This window comes from Sceloporus occidentalis, unplaced genomic scaffold, assembly GCF_023333645.1.
Source record: "Sceloporus occidentalis isolate IW3139 unplaced genomic scaffold, rSceOcc1.0.p SCAF_3, whole genome shotgun sequence".
In the NCBI taxonomy this organism is placed as follows: Eukaryota; Metazoa; Chordata; class Lepidosauria; order Squamata; family Phrynosomatidae; genus Sceloporus; species Sceloporus occidentalis.
The window spans coordinates 62,196,310-62,215,292 of NW_028316983.1; the positions used below are offsets into that span (position 1 = coordinate 62,196,310).

The 18,983-nt window shown below is 41.1% G+C and overlaps 1 protein-coding gene across 4 annotated transcripts in view; it reads right to left on the minus strand.

Moving 5' to 3' along the window:
• DEF6 (DEF6 guanine nucleotide exchange factor) overlaps positions 1-18,983 on the minus strand; it is a 72,889-nt gene that overhangs the window by 18,394 nt on the left and 35,512 nt on the right. For all 4 annotated transcript variants that reach the window (XM_089514667.1, XM_089514664.1, XM_089514663.1 and 1 more), the window contains exons 2-3: positions 18,276-18,416; positions 10,116-10,301 (exon numbers count right to left, since the gene is read on the minus strand). In XM_089514667.1, the coding sequence (XP_089370793.1) occupies positions 10,116-10,301; positions 18,276-18,416 (327 nt within the window). The remainder of the gene's footprint in view (positions 1-10,115; positions 10,302-18,275; positions 18,417-18,983) is intronic.

Genomic DNA, 18,983 nt, shown 5'->3' on the forward strand with positions numbered 1-18,983 from the left:
TTCTTCTACCAGGTTTGTACAGTATTTTCATTCCAAATTGGGTTGCAGAAGCCAAAAATGCTTCTGCTCACATACTAATGTAACTAACTGCTTTATCACACTAGGGGGCAAACAGGATTTACCATAAATGAGAGTTAAACTAGAGAAAACCAGGAAATGCTTGATGTTTGAACAAAAGGGGACCAAACAAGTGATCTGTGTAACTACTAGACTACTTCTATTCACAAGATATGTATAATAGTGCCAAGAATGAATCCAAATATTGGGATAAAGGTTCCAAAAGGGACCCTGACCCTGAAATGATAGGTCTACCTGGTGGAGGAAAACCTTCCACACAGGACTCCGGAGGTAGCCGTCCCGTCTGAATTCAACCCATAAAGGACCCTGCTACCAGCAAATATTATCAGTTCCAACTTCAAGGTCATTTGCTCCAAGTATCATCTATTATTATTGCTTTTTAGATTTTGGACTTTAATATGATGTTGCAGCAGTAGAACCACTTTCACTGCTAAAATCAGCAACATTGTTCATATGGACTGTTATCACTCCACCTTTCAGAAGAATATTGTCAACTGTTGATGTCTTTTGTAATTATGTACCCTGATATATATATCTTGTGAATAGAAGTAGTCTAGTAGTTACACAGATCACTTGTTTGGTCCCCTTTTGTTCAGACTGTCTAAGTGTAAGCCTGCTGCTCGTTTTGTTTGTGTAATGCTTGATGTTTATCACATGACATTTCCTGGTTTTCTCTAGTTTAACTCTTGTTTAAATCCTGTTTGCCCCCTAGTGTGATAAAGCAGTTAGTATTGAACTAACTTCTTGCCAACCTGTCTCCATCTTTCAGTGCTATCTGGACTTTTTCTTGCCTGGCAAGCCAGGGCAGTTCTCCATATGTTTGCATAATTTAAACCATGTGCCTAGGGCAATAAAACATTGGGCAAATCAAGACTGTACTAAGATAAAGGGATGGAAATACTTTTCCAATGCTTCTGCTTCATACACGCCAAGGCTGGAATTCTGTGGGTTAGTCCCAACTAGAGTAGTCCCATTCAGTTAATTGTTGAATGGTAAGTTGACACATAGATGAATCCAACTGAATAATTGATTCTAGGTAGGACTAACAATATAATTTAGGCCCAGTTATGTTACGTTTGACTCTACAGAGCCAACAAGAGCTAGAAGATGTTTGACATAGCCTATGCACCTCACACATCCAATTTCATTTAGTAAGCATAACTATGTCCTGGAAGAAAAGATGATTTTGGCACTTCCCTCTACACCATCTTTTGTGATATGGAAAACTCTCTAGATACATCCTAAGGTGGTAATCTTATTCCCACCCATCTGGAAGTACTGTATAAAGTCAATTGAATTCAACAAGACCTGTAAATATGAATAGGACCACATTGTTCATCTCCTAGAATCTATTCTTTTATTACTATCCTTTTCCAGACCTATGCACTTAATTAGGCAATGGTTATATTATACCACCAAACAGGCTTGGTAGCATGGTTAAGCAAATGGCAAGCCCCTTAGGTTCAATCATGTGTCCACTGAGCTGAGTGCACTCCTTTAGATATTTTTCCAGCTCCACTGGAATCAACTATAGTGGAATACATAGAAGTGTTGGCTACAGGGAGAAAGCGTAGCTGCAACAAATCTAATGCTCCTCGCAATGTCTTCAGGATCCACTCCTGCCAGGCAGGAAGGACCAATACATACTGGTGCCAGAAGTGGAGTAACAATCTGTCTGTCCCACTCTTCACCCTCTCAAAGTTGTGGGTGCATAATATCCCAAGTAGTTTTGGTAACAAAGGCAAAATCCTGCAAGCATTTCTTCCCATTCTTGGCAGCAACAACAGCAAAATGCAATGACAAAATAAATAAGTAACAATTTTCCTGCCCTTTCCTAATACTCCAAATTTACTGCCTAAGGTAGTCATCTCACTCTGTGCCACTGCCCAAAGCCCCTTGATACCCTATCCCTGTTGCACACATTGTGTTGCCTCCTGAGCTGCCTTGGTAAGGTAAACCACAGTTCAGTCCAACCCATAAACAAGGAAGGAGAGTAAATTTCTACACACCCTGCAGTGGAGGGCAGGGAGGGTTGGCACAGAAAAATGGAGAGATGAGGGAGATCCCAGGAACAGGATGATGGCAGCAGTAAATGGAGTTGCTCAGACTCATCATGGTCCTGGAGTGCGACTGTCTACTAAATATAAAATTAAACTGATGCTGAACTCCAAACAGTGGTTAAGTAAGAAAGGCTGCTCAGTTTTTTTCAAGATCCTGATGAACAGGAAATGTCTTGGTGAGGAAGAGGAAGTGTAGCTGGTAAGTATATGTGCATGCAATGTGTTTTTCTCCTGAAGAGAAGTGGGGAGGGTGTGGGGTTGAGTAAGACCAGTTGACAGCAGCATACAAGGGTCAGGTGATGTGTGATAGAAGTGGACATGATAGATCCTGCATGGTGTACTTTTCTCTGTGTAGGCATTCAAAGGCTTTAGGGTCAATATGAGTGGGGTTTCAGTCCCATTCTGAAGATTTACAAACCACCTGACTGAGATTTTGCCTTGACTAGGAAACAAAAGAAACGTCCCTCCTTCCAACATGCCTTTTGGAATTTAGAGATTATTACTGTTATTAGTGGTTTTGCTTGACCAAGCAACGTTCCTTGATTGTAATTAACCCTTTGTTTCAGATTTATACATAAGCAATTTAGAAGGTTTATATCCATTCCCAAAAACCTTTTCCTTTTTTAAGTCTTCAAGTGAAAATCACATGGAGATCCCACACCTGATCATAGCACTCAAGAACTGGTTTCCCTCCCAGCACACACTAAAGTAGCATTCTAGCTCACCTTTTCCAAGAGGAAAGCTGGTTTTCTCTCCCCATGTGCTTTGGTGAGATCTGACCTTTTTAAACTTGGGATATTGTTGTGGATCTTGGTGGGAGTGGGCAGAAGCCTAATTCTCTTTAATTGCTGGGGGAGGCGCTTATTTTTATTTTTAAAAAATAGTTATATAGTCAAGGAGGATTTGGAGTACATAGGAGAAGCTGGCCTGGGAACATTGTTAGAGGGGTCTCTTTAATTTTCCACATTTTCTTTTCCCTTTTCCTTAAGGGGCTTGTGGGTACTTCTGCTCAGAGGAAGTGAGTCAGAGACTTGCTCTGAAAGGAGCTAGTCTACATAACTATAAGGCCAGTGAATTGAACTCAAGGACAGAGTTTGGGGACAAAGGCCAAGCCATCAGGGGGTCTTTACACTTGTGTTTAACAGGGGAAACCCACAGTTTTGTTCAAAGTTTCCTTAAGACTTCTCAATATGGACACTGAAGGCCCTGCTGCAGTCACCTGCAACACCTGTGGGATGTTTGTCTTCTTGCCTAGGGATATGGGGAACTTTACCTGCCCCAAGTGCAAGTTGGTAGCCCTCTTAGAAGAGAAAGTACAGCAGCTGGAGGCCCAGGTAGCTACACTTCAGCATCATAGGGAGGAAGAGGTTTTCCTGACCAGAATGGACCAGATGGTCCTGGACAGGAAACACACAGAGGAAGTTGCTGGGGAAGAGGAGGTCACTTCACATACAACAGAAGTAGATAGTTGGAGGAAGGTCACACACAGAAGTAGGGAAACCAGGGAACATTCTGTAAGCTTACAGCTACAGAATCGATTTCAATCTCTCTCTACTATCAAGGATGATGAGGAACAACAGCAGGGACAGACCTCAGGGACAGAGCAGGGGACCCAGAGAGCTCCACCAAAGGGAACGGCCACTGCTAAGCCTCGGAGGAGGCGTGTAGTGGTCATCGGGGACTCTTTGCTGAGAGGCACTGAACCAGTGGTTTGTGGGCCTGACAAGATGTCTCGGGAGGTGTGCTGTCTCCCTGGGGCAAAGATCCGTTATGTGACAGAGAGGCTGACAAGACTGGTCAAGCCTACTGACCATTACCCCTTTCTTTTGGTTCATGTGGGGACCAATGATACTGCAAGGCATAGCCTTCAGAATATCATAAGGGATTATGAGGCTTTGGGTAGGAAGTTGAAAGAGGTGGATGCACAGGTTGTCATCTCCTCTCTTCTCCCAGTCGAAGGGCATGGTCCAGGAAGGGAGAAGAAAATAGCGGATGTAAATAACTGGCTCCGTAGATGGTGCCGCCAAGAACGATTTGGATTCTTGGACCATGGGCTGCAGTTCCATGAGTAGGGACTTCTGGCAAGGGATGGGTTGATCAGGAGGGCTTTAAACTGAGTTATGTGGGGGAGGGAGACAGTATTCTGGAAGGCAAAAAGGCTGGAGAAGAAACTGACAGAGAGGGAACAAGACAAACAGTGCAAGGACCCAACAATGGGAGGCAAAAGAACTTGCACAGGCAGCAAGTAAAGGGAACACATGGTCTTAGATGCCTCTACACTAATGCACAGAGCATGGGAAATAAGCAAGATGAACTTCAACTCCTAGTACAACAAAGCAAATATGATATAATAGGCATCACTGAAACCTGGTGGGATGAGTCTCATGATTGGAATGTGGAAATAGGGGGGTATAACCTTTTCAAGAGAAACAGGCCAAACAGGAGAGGAGGAGGAATAGCCCTATATGTCAGGGACATTTACACCAGTGAAGAGATTCAGGACATCAATCCTGGAAGCCAGGTGGAGAGCATCTGGATAAAAATTAAAGGGCAGGGAAACAACAAGGATGTTATGATGGGAGTCTACTACAGACCCCCAAGTCAGACGGAGGAATTGGATGATGCCTTTCTAGAACAGATGACCACACACTCAGAAAGGAGAGATGTAGTAGTGATGGGTGACTTCAACTACCCTGATATTTGTTGGAAGTCAAACTCAGCCAGATCCTCAAGGTCTAGTAAATTCCTCACTTGCCTTGGAGACAATTTCATGGTCCAAAAGGTGGAAGAGGCAACAAGGGGATCAGCTATTTTAGATCTGATCCTAACCAACAAGGATGACTTGGTTAATGAAGTGCAAGTGGTGGGATCCTTAGGTGGAAGTGACCATGTTCTCCTGGAGTTTGTTATACAGTGGAAAGGAGAAACCAGGCATAGTCAGACACGCATTCTAGACTTCAGGAGAGCGGATTTCAGTAAACTTAGAGAAATACTGGGGCCGATCCCATGGTCAGGAATACTAAAAGAGACGGGAGTTCAAGATGGATGGGAGTTTCTCAAAAGGGAGATAGTGAAGGCACAAATTAAAACAGTTCCAGTGAGAAAGAAAAATGGGAGATGTCTCAAGAACCCAGGATGGATGACCAAGGAACTTTCAGCTCAGCTAACTTTTAAAAGGAACATGTATAAGAAATTGAAAAATGGGGAAATCACCAAAGAGGAATTCAAAGAAATAGCTAGCAAGTGTAGAGATAAGGTCAGAAAAGCTAAAGCACAGAATGAACTCAGGCTTGCTAGAGAGGTTAAGAACAACAAAAAGGGCTTTTTTGGATATGTCCGCAGCAAAAGGAAGAAGAAGGAAACAGTAGGACCACTGCGTGGAGAAGATGGCAAAATGCTAACAGAAGACAGAGAAAAGGCAGAATTACTCAACACTTTCTTTGCCTCAGTCTTCTCAGAAAAGGCAAAGGGTGCTCAACCTGAGGATAATGGAGCAGAGGCCAGAATAGGGGAAATTCAGCACAAAATAAGTAAAGAGATAGTACAGGAATACCTGTTTAACCTAAATGAATTTAAGTCTCCAGGACCAGATGAGCTACATCCAAGGGTATTAAAAGAACTGGCAAATGTAATATCGGAGCCATTGGCAATAATCTTTGAAAACTCCTGGAGAACAGGAGAAGTCCCAGCAGACTGGAGGAGGGCAAACGTTGTCCCCATCTTCAAAAAGGGGAAGAAAGAGGATCCCAACAATTATCGTCTAGTTAGTCTGACATCAATACCAGGAAAGATTCTAGAGCAGATCATTAAACAGAGAATCTATGAACATCTAGAAGGCAATGCCATAATCACAAAAAGTCAACATGGGTTTCAGAGAAACAAGTCATGCCAGACAAATCTAATCTCTTTCTTTGATAAAATTACCAGCTTGGTAGATGAAGGGAATGCTGTGGATATAGTATATCTTGATTTCAGTAAGGCTTTTGACAAAGTTCCCCATGACATTCTTGCAAACAAGCTTGTAAAATGTGGGCTAGGCAATGCAACTGTTAAGTGGATTTGTAACTGGTTGACCGGCCGAACCCAAAGGGTGCTCAACAATGGCACCTTTTCATCCTGGAGAGAAGTGACCAGGGGAGTCCCACAGGGCTCCGTCCTGGGCCCAGTACTGTTCAACATCTTTATCAATGACTTGGAGGAAAAAATTGGGGGAATACATATCAAATTTGCAGATGACACCAAATTAGGAGGAATAGCTAATACTCCAGAGGACAGGATCAAAATTCAGAATGACCTGAATAGACTAGAAAGCTGGGCCACAGCTAACAGAATGAACTTCAACAGGGAGAAATGTAAGGTACTGCACTTAGGGCGAAAAAATGAAATGCACAGATATAGGATGGGGGACACCTGGCTTAAGGAGACAACATGTGAAAGGGATCTAGGAGTCCAAGTAGACCACAAGTTGAACATGAGTCAACAGTGCGATGCGGCAGCTAACAAGGCCAATGTGATTTTAGGCTGCATCAATAGAAGTATAGTGTCTAGATCAAGGGAAGTAATAGTGCCACTATATTCTGCTCTGGTCAGGCCCCACCTGGAATATTGTGTCCAGTTCTGGGCGCCACAATTCAGAAAGGACATTGAGAAACTGGAGCTTGTCCAAAGAAGGGCGACTAAAATGGTGAAAGGTCTGGAAACCTTGCCCTATGAGGAACGACTCAGGGAGCTGGGGATGTTTAGCCTGGAGAAGAGAAGGTTAAGAGGTGATATGATAGCCCTATTTAAATACTTGAAGGGATGTCATATTGAGGAGGAAGCAAGCTTGTTTTCTGCTGCTCCAGAGACTAGGACCCAGAGCAATGGATGCAAGCTGCAGGAAAAGAGATTCCACCTCAACATTAGGAGGAATTTCCTGACAGTAAGGGCTGTTCGACATTGGAACACACTTCCTCGGAGTGTAGTGGAGTCTCCCTCCTTGGAGGTCTTCAAACGGAGACTGGATGGCCATCTTTCGGGGATGCTTTGATCTGGTTTTCCTGCATGGCAGGGGGTTGGACTGGATCGCCCTTGCGGTCTCTTCCAACTCTATGATTCTATGATTCTATGAGCAATAACAACAAACACAATACCAACTGTAAAAGAAAAACTTTCAGCTGGCATTACCAAGGTCTGTGACAAGCCAAGGCTTGTTGAAATTACTTCTTCTCCACAATCATTAATGGTACAGGAGGTTCTCTCTCTCTCTCTCCCTCTGCCTCTCCCTTTCCTACCTCCATCCTCACCCTCTTTTCCACCCCAAGAGAGCTGGTGAGGAAGGAAGAAGTAGTTCTTGAAAAATTTTGAACCAATCACTAGCATAAAGCTTTTGAAATTAGATCAAGATCTACAGGTTGCCTTGCCTCTGCACTAAAGCACAAACTATATTTTAAAGAGACATTGTTTCTTTGTTTTCTGTTTTTTGTTCATTTGTTTTTGCATGATTAGCTTAGATGGAAGCCTCTTGCTTCCCAGGTCCCGGTCACTGTTCTACATCCCTTACAAACTGACTTGTTCACTTGCTTTTGTTGCTGTTGTGAGCCTTCAAGTTGTTTCCGACTTAAGGCGACCCTAAAGTGAATCTATCACAGGATTTTCGTGGGAGATGTCTTCAAAGGGGGTTGCCATTGCCATCCACTGAGGCTGAGAAAATGTCACTTGCCCAAGGTTACCCAGTGGGTTTCCATGGCTGAGCTGGGATTTGAACCATGGTCTCCAGAGTCCAAGTCCAACGCTCAAACCACTATACCACACTTCGCTTTCTTGTTCACTTGCTTAGTAGATGGTAAATCTGTAGCCCAAGAGTTGTTCATTCACACATGTAGACAAAACTTGGCAAAGTGTAGAATGTACACCATATACAACCTATGGCCTTTTACAAGGGGGTGTATTGACATTTTGCCACAGTTTTGGGAGACCTATCACTGTTCTTAGATTTATAAAGGCTCTTTTTGGACCTGTACTAGCCTTTCTTCAAAACAGGACAAGACTGGCACAGGAAGGTCTGCCAGTCCTTGTCTGCAGAGGCCTCAACAAGGCAAAGGTGGCAAAACACTTGGAAATGTGGCAAAATGGCCAACTATATGCCCCCCTCAGAGGTTTAAAAATGCTACTGACTATTGTGGGGGAACTATTTTTCTTCTGTTCATGGTTCAGAGAAGTAATAACAGTGTGAATGCAGACCAATGTGTACCCCAATCCTGACAGTTGCCTGCCACAAGGTAGATGCATTGTCCATTTCTCTACTAATAGGTTTGTCAGAATGAATTTGTAGTGATCAGCAACAGCTAATGAAATTCTTTCTTCTGCAAACCTATTAAAGATGCAGAAGCCCTGTACAGTTTTCACTTTTACAATCCTACAAATCTCTTTCAGCAAAAGTCAAACCTGGCCTATACGTGTGATGCTAGAATCCAGCTACTTCATAGTCTTATCTCAAACTTCTCCAATCCTACCGTGCCCATATACTAGGGATTTATGGTGATTTCAAAGTGAATCAACCTGATCTGCATCTCCCAGACTAATGCCTGAATGCACTATATGCTTTTGGGTTTGTTTTCATCTCAAAAAAGAAAAAAGAAAGGTACCATAATGTATTTTAATTTGTTTCTTGCAAGATTATTCTCAGAACAGCATACTTTGAGAGAAAATACATTTAGAAATGCATATTCTGTTCAAAATATGTACAGTATTTAATTACAAACGTTGTACAGATTTTAAAATTTATTTTTCTTACTAATGCAAAACTAGTATAAAACTGAATTACTAATGAATACATGTGGAGTTGATGCACACTGCAAAGAGACTTATCTGTCCACTGAACCCACATTGACCTGTTTGGCAAACTGCACAAAATGTGTGCAAATCTGCAAATTCAGCATTTGTAAACCAAATAAGCCTCTAATTTTGATGGAGTAGCACACATGGAAGCACACAAAGATTACTATTATAGTGACAAATGGTTCTCTTCTTTGCTCAATAATAGAGCACATGCTTTGTAAAGCAGGAAGTTTTGTTTTCAATCTCTGGACCTTCCATACACAGTTTCAGAAGAAGCTGAGGAGTCTCTACCAGCCAGCATAGAGAATATTGAGGTAGACGAAACAGGAGGCAGCTTCCTGCAGTCCTCTGACAAGTATACCAGTTTGGCTGCACCCCAAAATAATGCATTTTAAAAGCATAAGGCAGAACTACCTCCAAAGGAGAGAACAGTACATTTAATTGGGACATGAAGATAGAAATGTAGATCTAATCTGTACTAAATTATTGTTATAATTCTTGCACAGAGTAGCAAGCAAATAACCACTTTACATTTCTATACTGCTTCATACTGAACTAAGCACTCTCTAAGCAGTTTACAACATGTAAGCCAATTGCCCCCAACAAGCTGGGTACTCATTTTACCAACCCACAAAAGGATGGAAGGCTGAGTCAACCCTGGAATCCTAGGATCACAATCACAACATTGTGGCTACAGTACCAACATTTAACCACTGCTTCTTATCCATAAATGCCACAAAGAAAATGGGGTTATAGAAACTAATTTTCATGTTTGTTTGCATGGGGATGTACAGGAGGTTGAAATGTAGAAGGTATTTCTAGTTTACAAAAACCATCATTTGGATATCCAGGTGCAATCTTGAGTAGTGTCACCATTTGTGAGAGGCTGCATAGTACAGATATGTAAATCTATATACAGAAAGCTAGCACAGCTCGATGCAGAAAGATGAAAACCAGTTCCCTATATTTGATGCTCATTAATTGGGTTTTACATAGTTATTACAGTCATATTGCTAAGCCAATTACCATACAAATATGTTTGGTTTGATTACAGTCATATTGCTAAACCAGTTATCATACAAACACATTTGGTGTGACTAGTTCCTTAGAGTAAACACAACCACCACAAGAAAGAAAATAATTTAAAATCAATCATACCTCATCTGGCACCATAACAAGAGGGTACTTGTCTTCTGATAAGAAATTAAAGAGACACCACAGCTTGAAGGCATCTTCATGAGATACAACACTGTTCCCATTCCGGTCTGGCTTGTAATTCTTCTTTGCTGTCAATGTCCAGCAAAGCTCATCAAACCTCTCCTTCACAAAAGCACCTTCTTCTACCTGCAAACAAAACAGCCCATGTCATGTTCACTTTCTACATTTTTCTTTTGCTATTTGAATACTGGGATTGTTACATGAGTGATACATATGAAAAACAACCTGGAAAAAGTATAGGTGTTATTCATTTTTCTAACATCTTTGATAGAGAACGACAATACACTTTGAGAACTCCCCTGAATGAAAAAAGGTAATAAACTATATTCTTATTTAACTGATTTATATGCCAAAAACATGAGTGGATGCAACAGAGGACAAGCCCTCCTTTATTTTTAACCATAGTATAAGATAGGAAAAGTCAAAGGGTGCATGTTTTCTTTATGAGGCATGACAGCAATCATGAATGCTTAACCCTTCAAATTCTGTCGGACTTCAGCTCTCATTAGCCATAGCCATCATAACCAATAATGAAAGATGGCTGGAGATGCCATCCAACAATACCTGGAGAGCCACACATTCCTCATCTGATGGGTAGGATTTAATTGTACAGCAGTAGCTAGGCCACATTGAACCACTGAAGAAATTCCTTTGAAACCATATTTTGCATTTCAGAAAGGCTGAATCTGAATTAGCTGAAAAATAGATATGTCCACCCTCTGATGATGATCTGCAGTTAGTCTGGCATTATCATGGCTTCAGCAGAGCAAGGTTTTCAATTTGTGCATAATTTGCTTGGCTTTTCATTTAAATGTTCTCCCTTACTGACACAAAAAATTAAACTCTCAAATGTTCACCTTTATTCTACCAAATGTAGTTTTTCATATCAGAAAGAAAGAAAGAAAGACCACTCAGATGGGTGGTCACACCACATGCTTCATTGCAATCAATGAGTGTTTAATCACGCGTAAGGGGGCTAACCTTTAAATACAAAGTAACCCATGTCAGCATGAACACAAATTATTCACATACAGAATCTCATTTTACATTCTGGATCAGAGAAGAGCTAACCAAGGAAATCATGCTTGGTTCATATTGTAGTAACAGTAGTAACATGTATGTAGTGCTTTCCAATGATAAAAATACATCACATACATTATTAGTCATTCAACCAGAGATCAGGAAACATATTTTTTTAAAACACACACACACACACACTGACTCTGTTGGCTTGTGAGGGGACACATGGGAATTTAGCCCATACTCAGAATACAACCTTGTAAGCAAAGTAAGTAACAGCCCCATGTTTGAGAAACTTTGAATTAGGAGCCTTCTGGTTCATAGTTCAGTCTCTTAGCCATCACACCACAGAAGCTCTCTACATACTAATATATTTGTTCCTTCTCTGTGTGGTGCCATGAAGGCCAAAAAATTATTTTGCAGCAAGAAAGGTGGAACAAAATTGACACTTGGTTCTTTAAAGGGGGATGGTAGGTTTTCATTTGTTTGTTTATCCAGTTGTTCTTGGGATGTCTTGCATGACTTGCCTTGAGTTACTGTTTCATAATTTCATTCTGCAAAAAAATAAAAGAATAAAAGTGCCACCAATGCACTAGGCAGATGTTCCAATTCTGCAAGTGGCTGATGGGGGTGATAATAATCAAACAGCCATCATCATTCTAGTGATTGTAGCTGGTTGCTGCTTACACTGCTGTTTGAATATAATTGGCATTCAGATTGCTTGGAGTGGGAAGCGACTGGCAACTAGCCGGGAGTTTAGCACGTGTCCTATGACTCAGGCTTGTGTTTTATCCAAGCCATGAAAGAGTCTAAAGCTCCCTGCACAATGCATAACTGGAACATACCATGTCCTGAAAGCAAAGGACAACACGTTTCTCCTGAAGCCTTAAGATCAATGTAACTACTGAAGTTTAGCATTACCTATTAGGTCTTGTCCACCTCTTTACAGTTTTGCAATGTATGCTTTTCACTTGGAAGTATCTATAGCTAAAAAGTACATTGAAGATATATTCTTTTTTGACTTTTCTACATTTTGTTGTTTTACAACCTGGAAATGAAATGGATTTAATTGGCATTATTGCTACTTGTTGTACACAAGACAGTGAACCCCATGAAGGTGTGTCATATTTTAAGCATGGCACAGAAGATAAGTAAACAAACTGGCATTTTTTTGCTGTGCACATATTCACCCCCTTTGTTGTGACACACTTAAGTAAGCTCTAGTGTTGCCCACAACCTTAAAATATCACATAAGTAATTCAATGGAGTCCATCTGTGTGCCATTATAGCCTGAGGGCAGGGAACCATCTAATTAAAAAGATTGTATGTACAGCGCTGTGTACATTTACAGCGCTTTATAAATAAAGGTTAATAATAATAATAACAACAACAACAACAACAATAATATTAGATTCAATATTCCTATATTTGGAAGGCCCCTGGGTATGTTGAAGGAAATATTTAGACCAAAAAACCAACTAAAAGCAACTAAAACATATATAAGTTGTGCAAAAGCACCAGTCAGGTTTGGGTTAGGAAAAAATATAACTAAACTATGAATATTTCCTGGAACTTTATAAATCCAATAATACAAAATGGAAATAATATGGTTCAATTTTGACTTTGCCTAGAGAAGGCTGTTCAACAAAACTTAGTGCCTGAATAAGGAGAGCATTAGTCACAAAAGGAACCAAGAAGCCAATGGTAATTCTTCTCATATATATATATATAACAATAAAACAGTAATAACATCAACAAAAGTAAGACAAATACATTATACACAAAGCAATAAAATTACTTACAACCTCTACTCTTTGGCTATTCATAATAATGTCATAGTGCACAATGCCTTTTGCTTAAAAAAAGAAAATTTAAATCATATCCTCTATTTTATCTATATTGTATTCTTGATAACTTCACATTATTTTACTAGTTATTGGGTTTGATGTTTGCCGAATTCCTATTTCAAAATGATAGGTTTATTTATATATACTTATTCTAATGCTTGTGTTGCCATAACTCCCCATTTTAAGTTTAAATAATCAACTGTGTCTGCCCCATTTGGCAGCAGTATGGACTGCAATTGCTCTGGACAAGTGATTGGCTTTTAAGGTGGACTTCAGGGGTAAGATGGGGAACTAAGCTCCTAACAAAGGCAGGAGTATATAAATACAACATTAGCTAAAAGCATTTATGCATACAGCACCTTCTGTGTTGGATCTCTAATGACCCCTGTAAGTAATCTGGACTGGTGAGTGTGCAATGGGGACTGAAAACACCAGAGCATGAGAATTAGAGAAAATCAGACAAATTGCATAAAGGAAAAGTGATGCAATCTTCTCTAATGACTCTACATCTGTCATCCAGCACTCTATTGATGTCCCCTACTGGAGCCCATGAGTTAAACTTGAGGAAATCCAGAGAAAAGAGTCCATCTCTGACAGCAGTGTAGGAGTATATTTTCAAGTACATGCAATCATCCTCACAGCCCATTTTGAAGAGTCCAAAATACAGGTAGCTCTCTTGATCGATGTTTTAAAAAAACCACACAGTTCATCTCCCACAGAGGTTTTTGTAAAGCCAATCATCCTTAATTGTACATTTAAGACCTAGCTACCCTCAAATATCATGTATTACTACAGACACAGCTCATAATATATTGATGCTAGGAAAATTTATTCCCCTCCCCAACTACAAGGAAACTGAGGTTTCTGAGGAAACACATTTTGAGTTATAATCTCAGAGGAAAAAAAATCCTCTTTGCATATCATCCCACCCTCAGGCTTGCCATTCAACAAGACAACAATACATAGATTAACATGGAAATCACTCATCTCAACCCAGGGTCACACAGTATATATTTCTCACTCACTTCCATGCCAGCCTTCTCTGAAGATGCCAATCACAGATGCTGGTGAAATATCAGGAACAAATTATTCTAGAATGTGGCCACATAGCCCCCCAAAACCTACAAAAACTATGGATGCTGGCCATGAAAGCCTTCGACTTCACAAACTGAGGTTGTTGTGGCAGAAGGCATCCTTGTCCCTGCTAATCAAAAAGGCTTGGTGTTGTAACTCTGAACGCTTTAGCCCCATTATCAGACTGTTCTCTCATTTAGAAGGCACAATAGAAGATGACCTAAGACAGGAATAATTGGCCTTGTTCTGTGTATGCTTAATAAAAAAATCAATTGTGTTTATTCATCTGGATTATATACCCAGAGTCAGTGGAGTTAACTTGATCATGTTTAATACATTCATACTTTAACCTGATTATAAGATTTGGAATTTTAATTTTTAGAAGTCTGGTATGTACTGCAGAGGCTGGAGTGAGAAATGGATGGCAAAGAAGGGGAAAACATGGGCCAAAGGGAAGGAGAGCAAAAAGGTAGCAACATATCACAGAAAAACTAGAGTGAAAGCACAGAATCCCTTCTCAGTTTGAGCATGTGAGCCTTCAGAAGACATGGGAAATCAGAAAACTGCCATATGCTGAGGAAAAACATGAAAACATCATCTTGATATCCTGAAGTTTTCATCCTTTCAGACTTGGGCAAACGTTTAGTCAAAACATGCAGCTGAAGACCCATTTCCTCTTTGTTTTTGTCATACATTTGTATGGTGCTAGTGCTATTGTTGTGTGACCCACCTTGGGTCAGGTGTCACTGGAGCCAGCAGTGGCCATTCTCAGCAGGAGATTAATGCCAGCCCTCTGGGAACTGAAACAGGTTTTTCCCAGCCCTACCTGGAGATACAAAGGACTGAACCTGGGAATTTTTTGCAGACCCACACATATGTTTAGATCTTTCTTCAAAACTTGGTGTTAGAAACTTGGAAGGTTATCGCACTGGGGTTAAAACATTCCCCGGTGCGTTCTAACGGGGGCGAGCACGGAGCGTGATGGGAACCCGATGGGGCCCAGAACGCTAGTTTACTGCACAGCAGAATGCCGCCGAGCATTCCCATTGGGTTCCCATCAGGCTCCAGGGAATGCCATTTCTGGGGACGCTTTGAAACAGTTGCCAGAAATGGCGTCCCCTGGAGCCCGATGGGAATGCTCAGCGGCGGCGTTCCGCTGTGCATTAAACTAGCGTTCTGGGCCCCATCGGGTTCCCATCACGCTCCGTGCTCGCCCCCCGTTAGAACGCACCGGGGAACGTTTTAACCCCAGTGCGATAATCTTCTTGCTCTTTGCACAGTGAAATATGGTTTTATTGCATGATTGAGCCAGTGAGATGGAGTGGTTTGAGTGTTGAACTAGGACTCCCAGATACCATGGGTTGACTATTCAGTCAGCCACAAAGACCTACTTGGTAACCTAGAAAACGTCACAATCTCTGATATTTATAAAAAAGCAATGGCAAATCTTCTCAGGATAAATCTTTTCAAGAAAAACCTATGGTGGATTTGCCATTAATTGAAGTTGCTTTGGAGACAAATGATAATAAATCGCAAAACTAGAGATTTCATAGTCAACAAAGGAAAACATGACTTTAGTTTCAGATATCACCTTTTATCCCAAATAAGTCAGACCATATGGACTTATTTAGAACCTGCCCTTTACACTGGGGTAAAAAGATTTTCCCAAGAATACAGTTCATGTGTGTTCCGCCTTGTTGTTGTTTGCCTTCCAGTTGCTTCTCACTCATGGCAACCCTAAGGCAAACCTATTATATGTTTTTCTGGGGCTAAGAGTGTGTGACTTGTCCAAGGTCACTGAGTGGGTTTCCATGGCTGAGCGGGGAATTGAACCCTGATTTCCAGATCTGTAGTCCAACACGCAGATGACTACACCACACTGGCATACCTTAGTGAGTATGAAAAGATTTGGTTGGTGATCAGAATATTTCATAATAAATGGTCTTAAAAACTACATTTTCTTCATGTGTTTGTGTCCTTTCTTCATTGTTTTACACCTGAATTCTTTTGTTTGCTCTGCAAAGGGCTAATCTTGGATGACAGATGTAGAGCCATGGAACAAGATAGCACCAATTTTCTTCTATTGGAAGAGACAGCCAGATGCAGGGACGTAGCCACGATTTTGGGAAGGGGGGTCCAGACTAAGTGCCACCATTATAATGGGGCTTGGGTGTGGCGGCGTGGCAGCACACAGCATTCATTTTATCTAACAGAAGGGGGGGGGGGGTCCGGACCCCAAGAACCCCCCCCCCTTGGCTACGTCCCTGCCAGATGGATAATCAGCCCTTTCCTACTCCAATCCCATCTTGAGATATGCAAATTTTGTTGGGCTGGCAATTCCATTGAAAATCAAAGCTTTTGCTTTCTCCTGAACTGTGGACCTCTGTATGTAATTCAAGCACTGCTGGATTCCTGATTGCAAGAAATCATTTTATGCTCCAGTAGCTTTATGAAATAAAGCTACAGCGCGCCCGCGCCATACGCGGGTGCTCCTTACGCGGCCTTGAGCATACGCGCTCAAGCCGCGGGGTGGAAGGGGCGGCGCGTCCCATTCAATTGAATGGGCGCGTGCCCCCGTGGCGCCCCGCGCACGCCCGCGCCGCCGCGCACGAGCCCCATTGTTTCCAATGGGGCTCGAGCATAGGTGGAATTCGCCTTACGCGGAGGGATCCGGAACGGATCCCCGCGTAAGGCGAGGACGGACTGTATATATATCAAAAGATTTCACACTCTGCTATTTGGGGATATAAAAATAAATTCTACACAAAGCTAACATTCGCAGTACTGACCAAAGGGGACAAAGCTGCCTTGGATGTCTCCTTTTTTCCAAATGTCTGGGTAAAACAGCTCACAACATTCCTCTTTAAGGAACAAAGATGTCTTTTAAATGCAGAGAACCAGAAAGAAAAGCAGGTTTTATGAGTCCAGTTTCTTCTTTTTAAAATTCTTCTCTTCCTGACAAACATCCACATAAGTTAACAAATTTGAAAGACTCCCCCAACCTTTTGCCGACAGTCTTTTTAGTCCTTCATTCAATGTTTTCTTTAGAGATTCTGAGATATTTTTATGCACATTCCTTGTGGGTCTGATGGCATCAAAAGGGCAAATCTACTACCGCTGGCTGCCCCGTTTTTTCAATATTTAGTAGAATTTAATTCATACTGAAATATTGTGAACAAACAACATACATTGAGGTATTCCATTTCAGATTATTTATTTGCTCCCTTACCATCACTTTCAAGCAGATTTGTGAAATTTTTTAAGTGTACAATTTCCAGAAAGGACATAACCACCAAAACAACACCTTTCCCAAACCTACTCTCTACACATAATCTATAGAGCAAACGGCTATAAAAAAAGGTACCTGATGGAAGTCAAGGTACCCAGGTACTTTGTGTGCATGTGCCTTCAAGTCACCTATCAACGTATAGCAACCACATGAATTCCATAGGGTTTTCTCAGACAAGGAATACTCAAGAGGTGGTTTTGTCAGTTCTTTCCTCTGAAATACAGTATACAGCACCTGGTATTTATTGGCAGCCTCCAATCCAAATTGGGCTGACCCTGTTTAGTGTCCAAGATCACATGGGGTCTGCTACCTTTAGAGTATTTAGACCCCTATGCAAGGACTGATTAAATCATTTTGGGGGTGATCACAACTCTGATCTCACTTGGAAGTACTGAAATTAGGTAATTTTAGAACCTGGACTTAATAGTCCTGTGTGAATTATAGATATTTTAATTTAATTAATTAATAATCTCAGGGTAGCATACAATAAGACCTATCAATTTAAAGCAGTGTACAGTCCGCCCTTGCTATATAGGGATCCGTTCCAGACCCCCCCCCCCTGCATAGGGCAAATTTTGCATATGCTGGAGTCCCATTCATGTGAATGGTGGTGCGTTCCTGAGCACCACGGCACCTGAGGACCTGTGGTGCCCGCACCGTTTTGTCCCTAGCCATTTGCCGTCCACGTAAGCTCAAAGCCATGTACGGCGAGGGCACATATGGCAAGGACAGATTGTAGATGATTAAAATGATTTTAAAAGGCCAAAAACACTAGATTAAAAGAATTTTAAAAATGATTTAATATCATGTACATGCAATGGTTTTATTTCTTTAAAGAATAATTTCCAAAACTATGGAAAATGTGTTTACCTTGTCCAAGATGTATTTATTGAGATATGGCATGTACCCTTGGCTTGATACCGGCCCATCATCATCATCTTTAAAATGTTCCTCCAGTGCAACAGGATCATGGGGGATGCAAAGCACAGTGTACAGGTTGTGAGAGAGCACCTGGGAAAGTTAAAGAAAAACAGACATTCAGGACATTATGGGACAAGAGACATGAAGCCCCTAACCCTCACTCCCCCAAAATAGAGAAAAGAAAAGTTGAGGTGCAGAATGTTTTCCCCTCATTTTTTCCTGGAAAAAATGAGATTATGGAATATTTTCTTTTACAATGATAAATAAAATACTTAAGACAAGCTTTTCATATATTTACTTCCCCAAAATTATTTCTAAAAATGATGTAACAGGAAGACTTTAATGTAAGACTATATACAAGACCAGAACATTGCATTTCCTGATCTTGGTTTCTTTTTCTCAGTTCTTTTTATTGGAACGATTGCTTTATATCTGCTTGGCACTATCGAGAACTAGAAGAGGCAAATTATGAGGGCAGTTAACAACAACAACAATTCTGCTGGTTTCTTCTGTTTTCACTGGGGTTTTTACCTGCTCATCATTGATCAGCAAAACCAAAGAGGCTCCTTGCAGTTCAGATGTTTAAAATGCAAAATCTGTAACAATTATCTTAATAAATGATACAATTTTTTTAATATTCTAAACATGATAATTTTA